The sequence below is a fragment of the Chrysemys picta genome, chromosome 2 (assembly GCF_011386835.1).
Source record: "Chrysemys picta bellii isolate R12L10 chromosome 2, ASM1138683v2, whole genome shotgun sequence".
NCBI lineage: Eukaryota > Metazoa > Chordata > Testudines > Emydidae > Chrysemys > Chrysemys picta.
The window spans coordinates 281,114,046-281,134,592 of record NC_088792.1 but is presented as its reverse complement, the minus strand read 5'-3'; the positions used below and the strand labels follow the sequence as shown (position 1 = coordinate 281,134,592).

General features: G+C 41.8%; 1 protein-coding gene across 24 annotated transcripts in view; it reads left to right on the top strand.

Annotated features, from left to right (window-relative positions):
• PTK2 (protein tyrosine kinase 2) overlaps positions 1-20,547 on the top strand; it is a 359,211-nt gene that overhangs the window by 138,231 nt on the left and 200,433 nt on the right. For all 24 annotated transcript variants that reach the window (XM_024102644.3, XM_065586258.1, XM_024102653.3 and 21 more), the window contains 2 exons: positions 995-1,221; positions 17,996-18,162. In XM_024102644.3, the coding sequence (XP_023958412.2) occupies positions 995-1,221; positions 17,996-18,162 (394 nt within the window). The remainder of the gene's footprint in view (positions 1-994; positions 1,222-17,995; positions 18,163-20,547) is intronic.

The following is a 20,547-nucleotide window of genomic DNA, read 5'->3' as shown; positions in this document are numbered from 1 at the left end:
TTAGCAGCAGCAACCTTTTCTTTCAGAAGCAGACCTTGCCACAATGATCCATGCCTTTCACCACCAGGCAGAATTATTCTAATGTGCTGTCTGTAGGACTGTGCTTAAAGACCACTTGGAAACTTCAGCTATTACAAAATGCACTTCCATGCCACTTACTATGCAGTATTCCATGTAGCGGGCACATTATACTTTTTCTCAATAGTCAGTAGTGACTTCCTTTGGTTTCTGGATGAAGAACATGGGGTTGGTTTTGACCTACAGTATACAGTTCTAAATGGTTTGGGTCCTGACTATCTTATTTTTTCCTCATGCAATAATGTGACACTCACAATTAGCATATAGTTTTGATCTGATGGAGCCTTAGTCTAAACAGGAGGGGCTGGTGACTGGACACTTCTGGTACAGAACCCTCAGTTGTGGGACATATCCAAATTGTTGACCTTCACGGAATGGTGCAAGGCTTATATAGAGGGGACTTCAGGATGTAGCCTTCACATTTTGACAGGAATTACAGCCCTCCCACAGGTCTACAATCACAGTAAAACTAGAGCATGAGCTAATTCTTTATAATTTAGATACAACATGTCTGGTCTCTCAGACCTTTTTTAAGAGGGGTGGGTTGATAGAAGTATGAGGAAGTTGAAGGGAAATGATCTTGTTAATGGCAGAAGGAAAAACTTTTGTGGATATTGAATGGTTTGAAGAGAGAGAATTTTGTTTAGGGATGAGTCAGAGAGTTTTCCTGAATATTAATCCACTAGGATTTTTGTAAACATATTTTATAAAATATGTATAATGGTTACAGCTTTGGGTAGCAGCTTGATAAGTAACAGTAAATTAAAATAAATAACGAATCCTTTAAGAGTCTGAGTTAAAAGTCTGAAAAACATCCTCTTTAGGATTTGCCATAAAGATTTTTATGTATATATGAAGCAGTGTGAGGTTGAGGTGCAACCAAAATAATTTATTTTCTCTTTTTCCCCTTTCCCAGAATATGACAGATACCTAGCATCTAGCAAAACGATGGCAGCAGCTTACCTTGATCCAAACTTGAATCATACACCAAGTTCAAGTGCAAAGACACACCTCAGTACTGGGGTGGAGCGTTCCCCAGGGGCCATGGAACGAGTCTTAAAGGTCTTCCATTACTTTGAAAGTAGCAGTGAGCCAACAACGTGGGCCAGTATTATCCGGCACGGAGATGCTACTGATGTCCGGGTGAGTCTGTTTCCAGAATTCTTATTCTCTAAAGGCTTGTGTATGTTAATATTAAGAAAGTGTGGCACAGACAACTCTAATGGCTGAGGAACACAGATGTTCTACAGTTTATTTTAAATCTTTATCTGACACATGCTGTGAATCATTTCAGGCAAAGCTTTAATTTCTAACAATTTTCTCAGAGAAAAGGCAGACGTGCAAATTGTACCTTAACGTGACAGGGCTGTTGACATTAATTTAGTTCTCATTTTCTGTGGCATAAAGAACATGGAAGAACAGCAACTGAGCTTGATCACACCTGCTTAGATTATTTTACCACTGTGTATTTCCAAAAAGGCATTGTGGGGACTGAGTGTGACTTAAGTGAGTAACAGAAAAAGCTGTGAGAAGCAGACCCTTAAATTATTTATTCTGGAGTGGATGGCACAATAGAATGAGCAGGCCTATATGGAAGGCACAAGTAGCAATCTAATATTAAGAGACCATTATTTTAAGATTTCCTGGAAGAGGATTCTCTCTTTGAGGTCTCAATGCTGTTTATTAAATTAAAGGAAGGAGCCGGAGAACATCTGAAAATGCAAGGATCAAATTCTTTACTTGCTTGCTGTCTTTGTTTTCCCCCAAATTCAGATTTTTCTGTGTGCCTCCCTCCCCCCTCCTTTTTTTTTCTTTCTTTTTTTTTTTTAATAATCCCTCTTCAAGTGACATATAATCAGGATCTGCTGAAGACAGGTAATGGGTAGGGCAGAAGACAAGGTTCAGAAGACCTGGGTTGTATTTCTAACTCCTACTGACATTTCTGCAAGAGAAAACTTTAAAAAAAAAAAAAAATGTGAAGAGTGTAGAATGCCCTCCCCTCTTCCCATTGTTTCTCTTAGCACTGCTGTGTATGGAAAGAATTAACAGCATTGTGAACCGAGGGTAAATTTTATGGCAGTAGTTGTAGACTTGCGAAATGCAAAGTTCCAGTGGAAATTACCCAGAAAATTTCTGAATCTTATCCATTTAATAAATTAGCACCTAGTGTTCAGAGGGATCTAGGGAAGCAGGCAAGTTATAGGAGCAGAAATCAGAGCCAGCCTTAGCATTTTTTCATGTGGAACAATTTTTTGAAAATCTCCCTCCTCCCTTTAAAATGTCACCAATTCCTGTCCATGATTATCTTACCACCTAAGGGTCAACTTAAATGGTGAATTTGGTTAGTGAAATTATTTGTTTAAACCCCAAACTAGCTCATTTTATATAAAGTGTGTGTGTGTGGGGGGGGGGCATAAGGGGAGGGAAGACAAGTGTTAAGAGGGTCATATCTCCGTGCCTCCTACTGCAGAAGTGGATACCAGCTGGTTATTCCTTTCAACACCAGCAATCTATTTACAATGCTTTAATTTTTCAAGGCTATCTTTGAATGGGGAGAGGGGCTAAAAACCGTTTCCCCCCAAATGAGAGCTAACATTCTTGTGTACATTTCTCATTCCCCAAATCAAAAGTGCCTTTAGTTGTGGGATATGTTGGGTCCCAAGCACGAACTCTAATACTAATAAATTCAAGAGTAAGCCCATATTCAGAGTTACTTGTGGCCATTTAAAGTACAACAATCAAAGTCTTAATTTTATAAAGGCTGAACAAATCAAAAAGTGTGTTTAAAAAAGAGAGAGAGAGAAAATAGGGCCTACATGACTCAATTAGAAGTTCCTTTTTGTTTGTTTCAGAATGACTTCTTGAGCATATCCAAAGCTTCAAGGCTTTTTCAGATGGCTGTGCAATGTGTTTTTTTTTTTTTTTTTTTTTTAAGTTTTCAAGTCTTTTAACCTGTCAGTCTATTTTATGGGATCTTAGCGGGGAATCTTTTCCAGTTTTCAAAGGAAGTCTGTGAGCTCTCCTGGAAACCCCCAGTCCTTCTATTAGAGGTATTTCTGCGGTTAAAGTGGTAGAGGTTTGTGGCATGCACTAATGTCAAGGTGATGGCATTTCCTTTCCCACTTCCTGATATGTCCGATTCCCTAATAATTTTGGACTACCTTTATTTTTAACCAAATCAGGTTTACCTTTATCCATCGCAAGGGTGCGTTTGACAGCTACTGCAGCCTCCTGTGTTCCTGGAAGGGACTTTGGTTTTCTCTCAACCCTCTTAATACTTTTTCATAAGGAATTGTTGCACTGATTTGTAAACCTGTTGGATTTTAATTCAGTCTTTACCGGCTCAGGAACGATCTCTTTGAATCGGTTAAGGTATGTCCTTATCATAATCTGGTTTTGACGATGGCTTTTCTAATAGCCATCACATCGGATAGAAGAGTGAGAGAGATTCAGGCTCTCAGAGCTGCTTCCCATACATGCCTGCACTATTTCCCACAAGGATAAAATGTTCTTTCTACTAAAACCAGTGGTGTGGTTAATAGTTTTTACTAGATATCCTTTTAATTTCAGTGAATCTCTCTATTTAATTCCCCATTATCTTTCCGAGGCCTGATTACTTAATGGGATTGGCTGTGTTGCACAGGCTGGGTGTGAAATGAGCCATTAGTATTTATTTGCACAGAACCAAACCATGACACAGACAACTTCCAGTTATGTGCCCTTTGGAGAAAAATGAAATGCCAGGCTATTTCTGTTCAAAGACGGCCAGAGTGGGTCAAAGCTTTGTGTCCTAGCCCGTAATCACTAGGCTGAAGTCCTGGCACAAGAAGGCCTAACAAGCAAATGGAAATAATTGGTACTTACTTTATCAGTTTATTATAATAATCAAAAGCCAATGTATATATGTGTATAAAAATGGTATCTATTTCCTATTCCTCTCACTCCATACTTGGTAACTCAATTCTCTTGTTAGACTGCTAGCTCTTCAGAGACTTTGTCTTCAGCACCTAGCATGATAAGGGCTCCTTCTGCAATAGAGGGGTAGCTGCTTCACAGGCTTGTCTCGGGAATGTGTCTGTTGCTGAAATTTGTAAGGCTGGTGCCTGGAGTTTCAGTCACACTTCTACAAAGTATTGTTTTCCTGGTGCTGGAGTCTGAGCAGTTGCTTGTTTCATGAGGGCAGTAAATCAGTCTCTTTCATTACTCCTTTCCTGTTCTCTCCCTGTTGCTTTCTACTGCTTACTAATATACAGTGTGCATCTCCAGGGCCAGTTAAGAAGGTTGTTCCGTAATACTCATGAGCATGCTATCTGTCCCGCTGGGCATGTTTGAAGGGAGTTGAGAACTGTTATTCAGGGGGCTCCAGAATCCCATCCTCTAGGTGCATGCTCCTGGAACCAAAATAGTTTTAATTTTTCTGTGTTATTAGTTCATTTTAATAGTGACATTTCCTGAACCATTTAGTTGCCAGTGGTGTTTTGGGGACTTCGAGATTATTGGCCTGCAGTTTGCTGTAAGCATTAAGGATTTTGTACAAAAACCTTTTCCTGGTCCTTTGTTTTGGCTGACTGGGGTGAAGAGGAGGAAACCCAAGAAGCCCTGTAGCAGCAGGGAGAAACCAACCTGTGCCCAGACTGTCAACAAGATTCTCACTTGCAAATGCTACTACCACAGAGTCAAAGGCAGCAGCTGAATTTCTCCACTTCTTGACAGGAGTGGTTGTGTCTCAGCAGACAGCTGTGGGAATCAGGCACTACAGAGTATGTTGGACTGGCAAGACTCTCTCAGGCCCACTCCCTACACTTGACTCAGGACTGCAGCAGTATCCCTCTAGGTCGTAAAAATGTGTTTTTTGGGCTATGAGTGGAGAGATTGGTGTTCCACCTCATACCAGCACGGACCCAGTGCAGTTGGTCTCACAGGGAGCCTTGGTAATTGTGACGGGTTGGATCACAGAAACCCCCTTGGGAGCTGCCACCTGATGTGCAAAGACTACCCGTTTCTGTTTTCCCTGCCAGCTCAGGACTCCAGCACCCTGTCTTGCTGAGCCAGAAACTCCCGTCTGCTCCAACCCAGGGTCTGAATCACTTGTCCCAAAGCTGCAAGTTTACCTGAAAACAGCTCACAAAAGTGTGCTTGTCCTTAGCACTCAGATGCCCAACTCCCAATGGGGTCTAAACCCAAGCTTATGCAGAGTAAACTCATAAATTGTTCGCCCTCTATAACACTGGTAGAGAGATATGCACAATTGTTTGCTCCCCCAGGTATTAATACATACTCTGAGTATGAGAGGCAACAGAAAGAACAAAGTAAGTCACCAAATAAAATAAAATGCGCGAATCTATGTCTAATCAAACTAAATACAGATAAGATCCTCACCAGTTCCAGAATGCTCCCTTTTACAGGCTAATCTCCTTTTAGCCTGAGTCCAGCAATCACTCACACCCCCTGTAGTTACTGTCCTTTGTTCCAGTTTCCTTCAAGTATCCTGGGAGGGTGGAGAGGCTCCTTCATTAGCCAGCTGAAGACAAAATGGAGGGGTCTCCCACGGGTTTAAATAGACTTTCTCTTGTGGGTGGAGGACTCCCCCCCCTCCCCCCCCCCACTCCTATGCAAAGTCCAGCTCCAAGATGGAGTTCTGGAGTCACCTGGGCAAGTCGCATGTCCTTGCATGACTCAGTCTTTACAGGCCGAAGCCATTGTCCACATGGTCTCTTATATGTCTCCAGGAAGACTTCTTATGTGGATTGGAGCATTCCAAGATGCATTGTTCCCCAAGTGTTTCCTGATCAGGTACTTAACCTTGCGAATTCCTTCCTAAAGAAGCTGACCAAATGCCTCACAAAGCTTACTTAGAAATCAAGCAAGTATACATAACTTCGAACACACGAATGGTGCCTGCATACAACTAGGATGAACATAACCAGTAGATCATAACCCTTACATAGATATGTTACATGGCATATGTAACAAAACCCTATTCCAGTTATATCATACATACATTTATAAGCACCCCCCCCATAAAGCCTTATGGGGTACACTGTCACAGTAATAGCACAGCCCCTGCCATATACCTGACTTGGAAGGTCAGTCTGCTGTGTTTCTTCATGCGGTGCACTCCTTACATGGGATGTATGATGGAACAGGATGGTGATGTTATTAGACCCTCACCTTTAGTCAGAAGAGGGGAACGTGCTCAGGCTAGAAGAGAGCGAGTCCTATACTGATTTCTCCTCCCTTTCATCATCTCTCTGAATTAAAACTAATGAAATATTTGGAAACGAGAGGGGAAAGGCACTGTCCAAATTGTAGAGAAGTCCATCTCTTGGATCCTGAGGTGGTATCCCAGGGAGATGGAGAACTGTCGGATTCAATAAAGTCATATACTTGAGAGGTTATTTCCCCAGGAGTGTTCTTGAGCAAGTGTTCTCAAAGATAATTGCTCTAGACCCAAAGAGAGTTTCTTCTTTGAGTGCTTGCTCATGTCGATTCCATTCTAGGTGGAGCTTCCCTTCAAAAATTGCCACGGTGCAAGTCACCCTTGCCCAGATGGTCTCCCAGATGTCAGTCCTCACCGGGCCGGGATCGCTCCCAGTCGCGGCATCGGTCTCCATCCCCCTGGTACTGCTTGTTGGACAGGCACCAATCCTCGCCTTGCAGGTCGCCGACCATGGTCACTTGGCAGACTCAGGCCTCGACAGCTCCGCCCTGGTCGCTGGAAGGGCAGTGGTTTGACTCGGATCGGGAGTTCAGCCCCTTGCCAAAGAGAGGTGGTTCGCTGCCGACCCGCGAAGCTGGCATGGCACATGCAGCGACGACATGGCAACAGCGAAAGTGGCCTGCTCAATGGCTGTACAGGAACCTGTGGGGCGTGCCCGTAATGCCGGGCATGTATTCCCACCAGTTCTCCTTGGCTGCCTTGGACAAACCGCCTCCAGCACCGCTGGCACCTGAGGCAGAACATGGTACCGAATCTGACGTGGGGGCAGCACATCAGACTCCAGCACCTAAGGAGCAATCCCCGGAGAAGGAAGGGCAACCCGCTTCTCCCCGGCGGTGCACTCGTCATAGTCGTCTTCGGACAAAGAGGTGGCGGGTCCCTCCCAAACGGGCAGCCCTCCCCCCCGGACAAATTCAAGGAGCCCCAGGCCCTCCTTAAGAGTGTGACTACCAACTTTAACTTGAAAATTGAGGATGTCGCGGAGGAGTCCTATGACCTCTTTAACATTATATCCTCCTCCACCCCGGCCCAGGTCACCCTGACCATCCACCCAGGGGTCCTTAAGATTGCCAAATCGCTGTGGCAGACCTCTCCCTTTTCAATTCTGCCTACTTCTAAGAAGGCAGAAAAGAAGTATTATGTCCCTGCAAAAGAGTTCGAATATCTGTATAAACACCCTCCAGCGGTGTTACTGGTTGTGTCCGCTGTTAATGAAAGGGACAGGCAGGACCAAGTCACTAGCGTGTTGAAAACAGAGACGCCGAGAGACTGGACTTATTTGGCAGAAAGATTTATTCGACTGCAAGCCTGCAATTTTTGGTGTCTAATCACCAGGCCCTGTTAGGCAGGTACAGTGTTAACCTGTGGGCCTACCTTAACAAATTCAAGGAGGTCCTCCTTCAGGACCAAGCCCAGAAGTTCACCATTTAGTGGATGAAGGCACAGTGGTGGCAAGGGGGGCCCTTCAGATGGCCTGGGACACTCTGCGGTGGCCATGAGGTGCAGCTCCTGGTTGCAGTCCTCCAGGTTATCCCAGGAAATGCAGGCCACTATACAGGACCTCCGGTTTGAGTGAATGGGGCTCTTCTCTGAGCTCACGGACTCGAGACTCCATGGCCTTTAAAGACTCCCGTGTCACCCTCCTGCTCCTTGGGCCTCCATACTCCTCAGCAGGCCAGGAAGCTGTTTCGCCCTCCGCCACCACAGTCTAGGTCCTGGGGGACTCCCCGACTGGGCATCTACAGGAGAAAGGATAGAGACAAGGGGTCTAAGCAGCAACACTGGTCATCTTCCCGTTTGTCTGCTCAGCCTGGCCCTTCCAGAAACCAAGGAGGCCAGAAGCAGTCATTTTGAGGATGCACTTGAGGACAATGCCCTACTCACCTCCCAGAATCCACCCTCCCACTCTTCCTCGACTGCCTCCACCCCTTCCGGTCACCATGGTCTCAGCTGACCTCAGACCGTTGGGTGCTCAAAATAATATCCTGAGGTTACACCCTGCAGTTCGTGGCCGACCCTCCCTCTCACCCCTCTTCCCCATCCCTTTTCAGGGACCCTTCTCATGAGCTACTCCTTGTCCAAGAGGTGAGAACTTCCTGCATCTGGGGGCAGTGGAGGAGATCCCTCGAGACATGAGAGTAAAGGGGTTCTACTCCTGCTACTTCCTGATCCTAAAAGCAAAAAGAGGCCTCAGAACCATTTTGGACCTGCATCATCTCAACAAGTCTCTCAAAAAGTTGAAGTTTTGCATGGTCTCCCTGGCCTCCATCATCTCCTCCCTGGATCTGGGAGATTGGTATGCCACCCACGACTTGAAGGATATGTATTTCCATTTTCCCGGGGCAGAGGTGCTTCCTTCGTTTTACTCAGGGCCAGCGCCATTTCCAATTCACAGCATTGTCATTCAGTGTCTTGTCAGATCCAAGAGTGTTCATAAAGTGCATAGCACCAGTGGCTACCTAAGGCGCCGGGGTGTTCAAATTTACCTGTACCTCGACAACTGACTAATAAAGGGTCAGACCTGGGATCAGGTGCGGCAGTATCTTGGTGTGATTTGTTCCACGTGTCGCAATCTGGGGCTGATAATAAACGAGAAAAAGTTGACCCTAAGTCCAGTGCAATGCATAGAGTTCATTGGACCAGTCCTTGATTTGCCTCAGGCCTGAGCCTTCCTCCCCAAGCCTCGGTTCCAAGCCACAGCGGACCTCATCTCGTGCATACAAGCCCGCTCTCCCACCACCGCTCACATGTGCCTGCGATTGTTGGGCCACATGGCGGCCTGCACTTATGTGGTCCGACACACGTAGCTCCGTCTCAGGCCCCTGCAAGCGTGGCTGGCGTTGGTCTGTGTCCCCAACAGACACCACATGAGTGGGTTGTCAAGGTCCCAGACCACATACAGTCATCACTCACCTAATGGCAGAATCCTGCCTTGAAGACCCTTGTCTCCAATGCCTTGGACCTGGGGTTGAGCGCCCACCTGGACGATCTCAGCACACAAGGCCATTGGTCAAGTCACAATTGCTCCCTACACCACAACGTCAGGGAGCTTAGAGTGGTTCGCCTTGTGACGTTGCGCTCCATATGATTTTATGAAAATATGCTAATGAGTGTGAATATACTGTAATTGGAAAATGCTTCATGCAAAAGGTCTCTTGTAAGGTATCATTACAAAGCTTATAATCTACTAATTGTGGTCATCCTATTTGTATAAATGTATCATTCTTGTATCTGAAACTAGAAATATGAAATATAACTCTGAGGTCCTATTGTAATTATACAAAGTGTGGTGGTTTGGAATCTTGATGGCTCCCATCAACTAGGACAATTGGTTGTAAATGGATCTGTTTTCTTACAAGCCTTCCTGTGAGTCAGGCCAGGAAGAATGAAGGCTTGGGGTCTCACAGGACATGTGACTATGTCACCTAGTACTGGAATCCATCTTAAACCTGGTGCTTTTCCATTTAGAAGGAGGGGTGGGGACCCAAAGAGACAAAAGATTCCTGCCTTGTGCCAAAGCTATATAAGGGGGTGGAACAGAATAAAGGAGGCTGCAGTCATGAGAAATCCCCTAGCTACCACCTGAGCTGAAACAAGGACTGTACCAGGGGAAAGAATTGGGCCCAGACTAGAAAGGTGTCTAGTCTGTGAAAGAAGCATCTCTGAGGGTGAGATTTACCTGTATTCAGTTTCCTACTGTATTAGGCTTAGACTTGCGTGTTTTGTTTTATTTTGCTTGGTAACTTACTTCATTCTGTTTATTACTTCCACCTAAATCCCACTTTTTATATTTAATAAAATCACTTTTGCTTATTAATTAACCCAGAGTAAGTAATTAATACCTGGGGGAGCAAACAGCTGTGCATATCTCACTATCAATGTTATAGCGGGCGGACAGTTTATGAGTTTACCCTGTATAAGCTTTTTACAGAGTAAAACGGATTTATTTGGGGTTTGGATCCCAGTGGGAGTTGGGTGTCTGGGTGCTGGAGATAGGAGCACTTCTTAAGCGGTTTTCAGTTAAGTCTGCAGTTTTGGGGCGCGTGGTTCAGACCCTGGGTCTGTGCGGGAGCAGACTGGCTTGTCTGGCTCAACAAGGCAGGGTTCTGGAGGCCCAAACTGGCACAGAAAACGGGCTGAGAGGTAGTCTCAGCACATCAGGTGAGTCTCCCAAGGGGGTCTCTGTGATGGAACCCATCACATGCCTGTCCTGCCAAGCCTTCATATCTCACATAAAAAGCAGGGTGGTCCAGATCCTGATGGACAATACAGCAGCCATGATCTATGTCAACAAGCAAGGCGGAGCCAGATTGTCTGCCCTTTGCCAAGAAGCTCTCAGGCTCTGGGACTTCTGTGTACAACACGGTATCCATCTCATAGCTGCACACCTCCCCGGGGCCAGGAACGCTTTGGCAGATCACTTCAGCAGGACCTTTTTGTCCATTCAGAAGTGGTCAGCATCATCTTCCAGAGGTGGGGGACTCCCTAGGTGGACCTGTTCGCGTCCAAGCAGAGCAGGAAATGCCCCGTTTTCTGCTTGATTTGGGGAATCGATAGAGGCTCCCTGTCGGACACTTTTCTACTCCCGTGGTTGGGGGATCTGTTGTACAACTTCCCCCTAGTGGTGTTAATTGATTAGGGCTTCTAGAGAATACCACAATACAAATAATGAATAATAATGATGATGGTAATAAAAGGGCCAGAAGTGACTAGAACTAACTTGAATTACACTGGCTGAGGGTCTGGCCCTGTTTTCAGTTTTTTAAAGCAATTACAGCAACAGCTCAGATTGTTTACAGAATTGATTTGGGGTTCCTTTAGCTCTGTGCCTCGTCATGTGTGCGCTTCCTAAATAAGCTGTTCTTTGTGTTGCTGAGCTAGAAAGATTCATACAACAAACCCATAGAAACAAACATACAGGCTACAGAAGAGGTATCTAAACCTTGCAACACAGAGGGATATGGTGGCAATTTGCCAGGAGCCTGAAGTAATTTGCATTTGTGTAAATAAATGTTTTTATCTATTAAATACATGTAGCCATATATTCTTCTGTCTTTCTTGATAGACAAATATAAATAGCTGGTTTGAGATCACTAGCAATAAAACTGATAGTTGATCTGCATTGTTCTCATCCTGTACTTACAGGGAGAGGCAATGCTCACATTAGAAAACTTAGGAGTTGCTGTGTCCCTGGCTCTCAGCCACAATCATCCTGAAAATATCTTTTCCTCCCTCCGCATGCTACTATTGTCCAAGTTAAAGTGGATTCTCCTTCTACCTTTCAGCTCCCCTGTCCTGACCAAGAAATACAGTAAAATGGGGGGACATAAATAATTAAGGCAATTTTCTAAGCTGTGCCTTGCCTTGTTTTTCTCTTCCTACAATTCATTTTAATCTTTCTATTGCTTTTTCTTCCTCCTTGTCTTTCTCTCTTTCCCTCTCTGATCTTTCTATTTCCCAAACTCTGTCCTTCCATGGCGGTTCCTAGTCTGTCTCCACTTCCATTGCTTGGTTCTCTCCCACAAAGTCTGTGTTCTTCCATTCCTGTCTTGGTTGGCTTTCCTCACAATGTCTACTCCTCCCCCGGCGCCCCAAGGTCTCCCTCTGCATTTGGTTCTTGGACCATTTTTTGGATATTCCTATACCATGGCTTGTAGTTTTGGGTGAATGCAACCGTTAAGGAGACCTGAGAATGTGATCTGGTGACGCAATTTACAGGGGCAGAAAGGAAGGTGGTTTTAGTGCATTGAGAGCCAACTATAAGGGGCAGCAGGACAAGATTAATGCAATAATACAATGTAGTAGTAGTAGTTTCTATGTATACAATAATACATAGAAACCGTTGGTCTTTCTGTCATTTTGTGAAATAATCCGGGGAAAAATGTAGTATTTAGAAGAGGGCTTCGACACAGAGGAGACTTCCTGCACATCTGATGAGAATGGCTCAGATATCATGGACTTGGGCCTTTCATCATTTGGTAGTGCTAAAATGCAGACCAAACTTAAAACCAACCCTGAGGTGGCTTTATTGGTCAATAGAGAGAACCATTCCATCTCCCGCACAGGACAGATCTGTCTGGAAATTGCTTCTACACATTAGTAGTGACCCGTCTACTGTTGAAACTGTGGAGCTGTGTTTGAGTGATAGGAACAGCCCAAATGACAGAACAATTTGTCAGACTAACTACATATTAAGAAATATGAGACTCATTCTTGAGCATTATTGGTAAATGAGCTAGAAAGTAGGTACCCTCTACTGTTCCATAAGTATCTCATTTTTCTTGTTTTGTATTTAGTACATGCCCACATAATGGATGGGTACCTGAGCCAGGTGACAGGACATAACTGTGCTCCTTCCAAGTGAAATATACACTTATCGGGTAAAGATCTATAGAAATAGCACTACGAACATAAATCTATAGTCCTGTGTCCAGAAGCAACTATGAATGGCCCCCTTTTGTATCACAATAATGAGGCTAATTACTACTGCTACTACTGAACAAAAATATCTTTGGTGTATAAATTGCATATTGTTACATTTCTTACGTTGATGTAAAGCACTCTTAGATCCTTGGATGACAGGCAAAAGGCAAAATATTTTGATTAAAACAATATAATTATTTTTCAGTAAAATGTCAATTATTTTCAATAAGTCCTGGAACACTGGGGAAGTTCCAGAAGACTAGAAGAAAGCTAATGTTGTGCAAATATTTTAAAAGGGTTGACAGGATGACCCAGGTATTTATAGCCTGTCAGTCTGACATTGATTCCAGGCAAGATTATGGAGTGGCTGATACAGGATTCAATTAATAAAGCATTAAAGGAAGTTAATATAATGAATGCCAGTCAACATGGGTTTATGGAAAAAAGATCCTGGCAAACTAACGTAATATCTTTTTTAATGAAATGACAAGTTTGGTTGATAAAGGTAATAGTGTTGATGTAATAGACTTCTGTAAGCATTCTCTTGGTTCTGCATGTCATTTTGATTAAAAAACTAGAGGATATAAAATTAACATGGCACACATTAAGTGGATTGAATGATGGCTAACTGAGAGATCTCAAAATGTAATTGTAAATACGGAATCATCAAGCGAGTGTGTTTCTTGTGAGGTACTGCAGGGATCAGTTCTTGGCCTAAGCTATTTATTATTTTTATCAGTAACCTGGAAGAAAACATAAAATCATCACTGATAAAGTTTGCAGATGACACAAAAATTGGGGGAGTGGTAAATAATGAAGGAGACAGGTCTGTAAGACTGAGTGATCTGGATTGCGTGGTAAACTGTATGCAAGAAACAATACATGTTTTAATGCAGTTAAATGTCTAGGAACAAAGAATGTAGGCCATACTTACACAGTGGGGGACACTCTCTTAGGAAGCAGTGACTCTAAAAAAGATTTGGGGTTGTGCTTGATAATCAGCTGAACATGAGCTCCCAGTGCGATGCTGCAACTAAAAGGGCTTATGTGATCCTTGGATTCATAAACAGGGAAATCTCAAGTAAGAGTAGTGAGGTTATTTTACCTGTGTATTTAGCACTGGTGCGACCACTGCAGGAATACTGTGTCCAGTTCTGGTGTCCACAATTCAAAAAGGATGTTGATAAATTGGAGATGGTTCAGAGAAGAGCCACAAGAATGATTAGTGATAGACTCAAAGAGCTCAAGCTATTTAGCTTAACAAAGAGAAGTTTAAGGGATGACTTGATTACCGTCAGTAAGCACCTACATGGGGAACAAATATTTAATAATAGGCTTCTTCAGTTTAGCCGCGAAAGATATAACATGATCTAATGGTTAGACTTTGAAGCTACACAAATTCAGACTGGAAATATGGTATAAATTTTTGACTGTGAGAGTATTTAACCATTGGAACAGTTTACCCAGGGTTGTGGTGGTTCTCCATCACTGACAATTTTTTAATCAAGATTGGATGTTTTTCTAACAGATCTGCTCTAGGAATTAATTTGGGGAAGTTCTATATCTTGTATGGGAGGTTAAACTAGATCAGTGGTTCTCAAACTGTGGATCGGGACCCCAAAGTGGGTCGTGACCCTGTTTTAATGGGGTCCCCAGGGCTGGTGTTAGACTTGCTGGGCCCCGGGGCCAAAGCCAAAGGCTGGGCCCCACCACCCGGGACTTCAGGTTACAGGCCCCCCAGCTGGGGCAGCGGGGCTCATGCTTCAGTCCCCCCTCCTGGGGTCGTGTAGTAATTTTTGTTGTCAGAAGAGGTTCGCGGTGCAATGAAGTTTGAGAACCGCTGAACTAGATGATCATAATTGTCCCTTTTGGCTTTGGAATCTATGAATAGATGTTGTGTGGCTAAATCCTACTGCAGTAAGCGAGGTCCCTTCCAGTCCTAGAATCTATGAATGTGGGCATTCCACAGTTGTTTTTCCTATGGAAATTTTAAATCTGACTTATTTGAAGCTTTGGAGTCCAGTCCAGTTCAATTCATAATTTAAACTTCCTGCATGAAACTTTAGCACTCTTATAGCACTTTGAGTGTGTAAAGTGCTGCATTAACATTAACTCTTATAATGTACCTATGAGGGAGATGAATGTATTCCTTAACTGGGAAACTGATAAGGCGGAATGTACTCAAGGCCACACAATGGTTGTTGATAGAGTCAGGATTGGAATTCAGGTGTTCCTTACCTGCAGTCCTGGTCCTAGAACACACTGTACTGTTCCATTGGTCATACCTAAACTTGTGAAATTTTCAGATATCACTGTGGTTAGTGTGTCAAGCATTTAGTCATGGCTTACTTCAGGATGTTTTAATTCCTACTCTACAGTTGTTAAGCAGTTACTGTCTGAAAACCTCTGATTAAACATTCTAATCACTATTATAGAGAGCATCAGGCATGCTTGTGGCAAGGTTTCCCAACTTGTGAAATCTCTTGTTAGCATGAAAGACAGAGAAGCTGTCATCCATGCACAAGTTATGGCAATTGCTTTTGTCTGGTATTGGAAGTGTCTCTAGACAGTCTGGGGAGGCTTTCCAGAATTCCAGGACTTTCCCTGCATTATTTAACAAGGGTCAGAGTTGAGTACACTGGCCCAAATTATGGTCGCCCTGCCAGTAAAGCTCTTGGATGTTTAATCTTTTGCTGCTTTGTAACACTAGCAGGCTAAAACAAAATCCTGCTTTACTCTGTGGGAATTTACTAGATTATATGCATGTAGCTGTTTCTCACACAGGGACAGATCCTCACGTAGTGTAAGTTGTTGTTGCTCAATGGAGCTGTCTTGATTTATTCAAGGTGAGGATCTAGACCCAAATAGTTGAAATTAAACTTTTTAAATTTTTTTGTGTAAAATGAATGAACTCTCTATATTAAAAGCTTGAGTGTCTCGATCACATTATTTTCTTATTTTTCCATTTTTGGGTCAAGCTGTACTATTGGAATAGTCTAAGGAAGCCTGATAGCAAAATGCTATATTTATTTTGATTTGTGGTATACACCAGTTCTTGTGCTCTGCGTAAATGTACAAGTTTGTAAAATAATAATTACAGTAAAGGTTGTCTTAATTTCATTCTTCAGTATATTTAATTTTTGATAAATGTATTTAAGTTAATTTATTAGATTGTAAAAAGTACTTCTCATCAGTTTACTATACTTGAGAAGAGAGGTGAATCCATTTTACTTATCCCTCTATTAAGTTGTATTTACCTTTCATCTCCATTCTCCAGATGTTTTCTAAATTTCTCACTGAATGGCCTACCTCTGCTTGTTTCTTTTCTGTGAAATGTTCTAGATAAAATTTGTTCTCACTTTATAGGATAGTACAAAAACAAAAAATCATAATATGTATTTAGAGTTTAAGCTCTCAGGCTGGGACATGTTATTTAACACAGCTAACCTGTTGTACAGCAGTATAGTACAGTACCATGTATACAAACTGTGTTATCTATGTACTCAACTTGGGTATTTATTGACAATTTTTTCAATTCGAAAGAATACTGTCTTGATATTTACTTGATTTTGGTGCAATTAGTTACGTGAACGGAAGAGCTATTGCGCTTTTCTGGAATAAGGTTGAGAAATATTTTGTGTTTTTAAATTGAGACTGGGATTTCAAAGGGATTTAGGCACCCAGCTCCCACTGGCTTTCCATGAGAATTAGGCACTTGATTTCCTGGGCCCCATTAGAAAATACCAGGCTGATAGTTAGAGAAGCTCTTGAATCTCCTCCTCATTTCTTTTCTGGCCACATACTTGATTATCTACTGTAGCAGTTTCTGACTTTGGCTTATCTGTCAATATTTTTAATGCTTTGTTGGTGTGGAAAATATCCAATTTTGCCTTGACTCCATTTCCCAAACTCATCTTTGTCATATTTCAGTTTGAGTATAACTGCCTTTTCAGAACATTGACCCCTATTTTCATTATTGACAAGACACTGTCCTTCATGGGCAGATTTCTGAAATGAGCTTTGCATGTTTTGCACTTTATTTGTGTGACCTTCAGAAAAAAGTATGATTGCCAAAATGTCAGGCTTTACTTATGCAGAAATTGCCCTTAGTGTAAGGAGGGGGTTAAATATTTCCCTTTGTACATCTAAATACTCTTGGAAGTAGCACTGCTCTTTGTAACCCTGGATATGAGCAACTGTTCTCTGCAGTATTTGGTACAGTATATAAACAGCCGTACATAAAAGCAGGCTTCTGTTAAATGTAAAAAACAAACTTCATCAGCTTTAGCACCCTTGTGGTCAGTACCTCAATAGCAAAGCTAAGTGGGACATTAGCATACTATTTAATTTGTCTTGCCTTTCCTGTTTGTAGGCCCCACATCATCTTCACCTCAGCAAACACTATGCTACTGATGGCTCATCAACCAAAGATTTTGCTGGACTAGAGACCCCCATAAGGGTCAGATTTTTATAGTATTGCACAGTTTCAAAAGTTGTTTTTCAATCATTTAAACCCTTTGGGATATAAAATAATGAACTTTGCAAAACTGCCCTATATTGTACACACTGTTACTTACCTAGCCCCTGTAGTCCTGCTCCCACTCCTGTGGGACTCTGTGGCAGATACCTGTGGACTTTTCTTGGACTCTGACTATTCCTTGCTAATTATAGTTAGTCTAAACTATAATTTATGAAAGGACAAACCTGGGGTACAATTTTTCTGTTAGAAAAATCTACCTGAGTAGATGCCTCTTGCTTAGGAAATGTTTCTGCTATTGTAGAGATTAATGTTGACCCTCAAGGACAAGTTAGATGGAAAAATCAAGGGTTCATGAGTGAATTAATCTTTTACTAAATCCTGTTTGCTCAGGCACAAAAGAAGAGGAAAGCTTCTGACTGTTTTCCTAATGTAGGTGGAGAGTGACTGTCAAGATTTGCGGAACAGTTAGAAATATTTAACAAGTAAAAGGTGTTGTGTGGGTTTTTTTTTTAATCTGCAAATCTGCCCTTTTTCCTCCCCAGCATTTTCCCTATGTAGAGCATATAGTGGCTCAGTTTTGGTAAGATACATGACTGGTATAGATTCATGTAAAATCATATAACTAAAAATTCAGAACTGGAATTATGGTTTAAAAATTAGTAACTTATTTTCTTGCATTCTTAATGCTATGTCAGATCCATTGATTAGCCCTTTGTATAAAGTATGATATGGTTACCCTTTACAGGCACGAACAAAAAGTTTTATAACAAAATGTGCATTTTTGTGTGTTTTAGGGCATAATTCAGAAGATAGTGGACAGTCACAAAGTAAAGAATGTGGCCTGTTATGGATTACGGCTCAGTCACCTGCAATCTGAGGAGGTCCACTGGCTACATCTGGACATGGGTGTATCCAATGTGAGGGAGAGGTTTGAATTAGCCCACCCTCCAGAGGAATGGAAGTAAGATTATAAACCTGTTCAGTTTCAAAATCAAATCATTATGTTCTATTTGCCATAAACTTTGTATAATCTTTTATTTTATAAAGAAAATCCTCTTGCAGAACTCCTGAGAATAGGGCTAGTAGAAAGGGAGACAGCTGTCTATAGTTACCCAGCAAAAAGCCAGAAGAAATGAGAAGGTGCCCTGGTATTCCAGAGGAAAGGCTCATTGGCTAGAAGGGAATTCTGCCAACTGTGAAGAGCTGATAAGTCTAATTTGAGCCTGCAAACCTTAGAGTGGGATAAGAGTAGGATGAGACTTGCTAAATATGTAGTAGGCCCAGTGAATCATAACATTTAATTGTAAGCATAAAAATGCTGTGATGCATTTAAAAAATACTTCTAAAAGGGCATTTTATATTCTCTTTAAAAGAAATTAGGGAAGTGTTGTTAAGCTTCATATAATGCAGCTATCATTTAACTAAGACAAATGTTAATTACTCCTGTTTAGAAATGTACAGATTTAGAATGGGTTAAGATTCTCCAGGTGAGATTTAATTGCCAAATCTGTTCTTAATATACAAACCAGAGAAGAATGCAGCTCAGTCGGTCTTAAATGGCTTGCTTCTGCAGTGCTAATAGAAGTAAAAAGCAGTAGAAAAACTCTTTGTCAGAAAAGTGAGGAGATATATATATGAATAAATACATGGAGCAGATCTACAGAATAAGAAATGTTCATAGTTAATTCAGGTAAATCCTATCACTTGTGTTATGCAGGAGGTCAAACTCAGATGATCACAGTGATCCCTTCTGGCCATATAATCTCTGAATATAATCAGTTTTCTGACCATAACACACTTTACACAGGATTACTAGTCATTTAAAAACCCACAAATATGTTCTTCTGAAGAACTGCAGTAGAGTTAACAGTCTGCACGTAATTTCTTGAAACTTAAATTGCTAGATAATTTACTAGTAAATGCTTACCACATCTAGCAAATCTGATCCTGTGAGTTTTATTAATTCACTTTTAGGGGGTAGCCTGGATTAGCCTGTCACACTAAATGAGAAAGTTTAAAACATTGGTGTCAGAAATATTGCACATTTTCTTCTGCGTTCATGACATTTCAGGACTTCCTGTATGCTTTAATGATGCAGATTGATTATTTTTTCAAGCAAATTATCATAAATAATACTTTGAAGTGTCTTTGGGGGGGGGGAATATTCTGTTCACATAATATGACCAGAACCAAATATGAGATATGAATAATTTATGCAATGGATATTTCTTACCTATTGTCAAAGTGCCAGTTTCATTTATATTATGTGATGCAACCCGTATGTTACATATTACAAAACAAAGTTAATCAGTTTTAAAAGGAAAGTTAGATAATTGTTTTGAAGTTTGGATAAAGGGATTGTATAAAAACCTCAGACAAGTGTCATGATAAGATATAAATTATTCAATACATCTCCAGAGTGTCATTTTATGCTTTATCGAATGCAAGCAGCCTGACATACCTTTTAAACCCATAGAGATTTGCTTTGAATAATCAAAATGTTGCTGTCATATTTGTAATACTATAAAACAGAGCATGTAGGATCAGATGACAGTACTTGTTAAAATATTTAGATTAGTAGAGTAAGAGAGAAGTCCTGGAATGGTGCTTGAATTAATATCTTCCCATAACATAATAATCCAGTAACTGCTGCTCATATGGGAATTTTTTAATGATTTTAATTTAAGACTGTGTATTCAATATACATGGGAAATGTATTCTCTAATATTCTTTTAGATCAGTCCAGATGCTTAGATAATACTTCCCGACAGCAGGAGGAGATAGAAAATGATTAAAAATTCTTGGAACAAATTCTGTCCCTAATGTAAGTGGTTTTTGTGATGCTATTGGATACTATTTCCAGTCCTGAGGAGGAAACCTAGCAGAGCAGAGGAACAGTAAGGGAGGTGACTCTGTATTCACACCGCACTGCAGTAGACTCCTATGGCTGTGGTTAAGGCTCAGGATAAGTAATAAATTCAGACCTACACGGTCAGCTACAGTTTAAGCCAGACATCTCTTCTCTCTTCCCATGGCATTCAGTTCAGCTGTAAGAGCACATGTAGCCCAGTTTCACAGCAGTGCCAATCAGTAACCATCCTAATGAAAATTAGCAGAATACAATTCTGTAGCGAGTGAAGGAGCAGGAAGTAGCTGTTTGTTAGGAGTCCATTGCCCAAGCCTTAAACTTGCTGTAAGATACCACTGTGGCCTTGTCTTCACTGCTGAAAAATGTATGTTTTTTTACTCTTGGGCAACTCACACACATGAACTATCCCAAGGTAAAAACACAGTGAAGACAGGACACTTCAGTTTTACTGTGAGATAAACTAGGTGAGGTCATCCC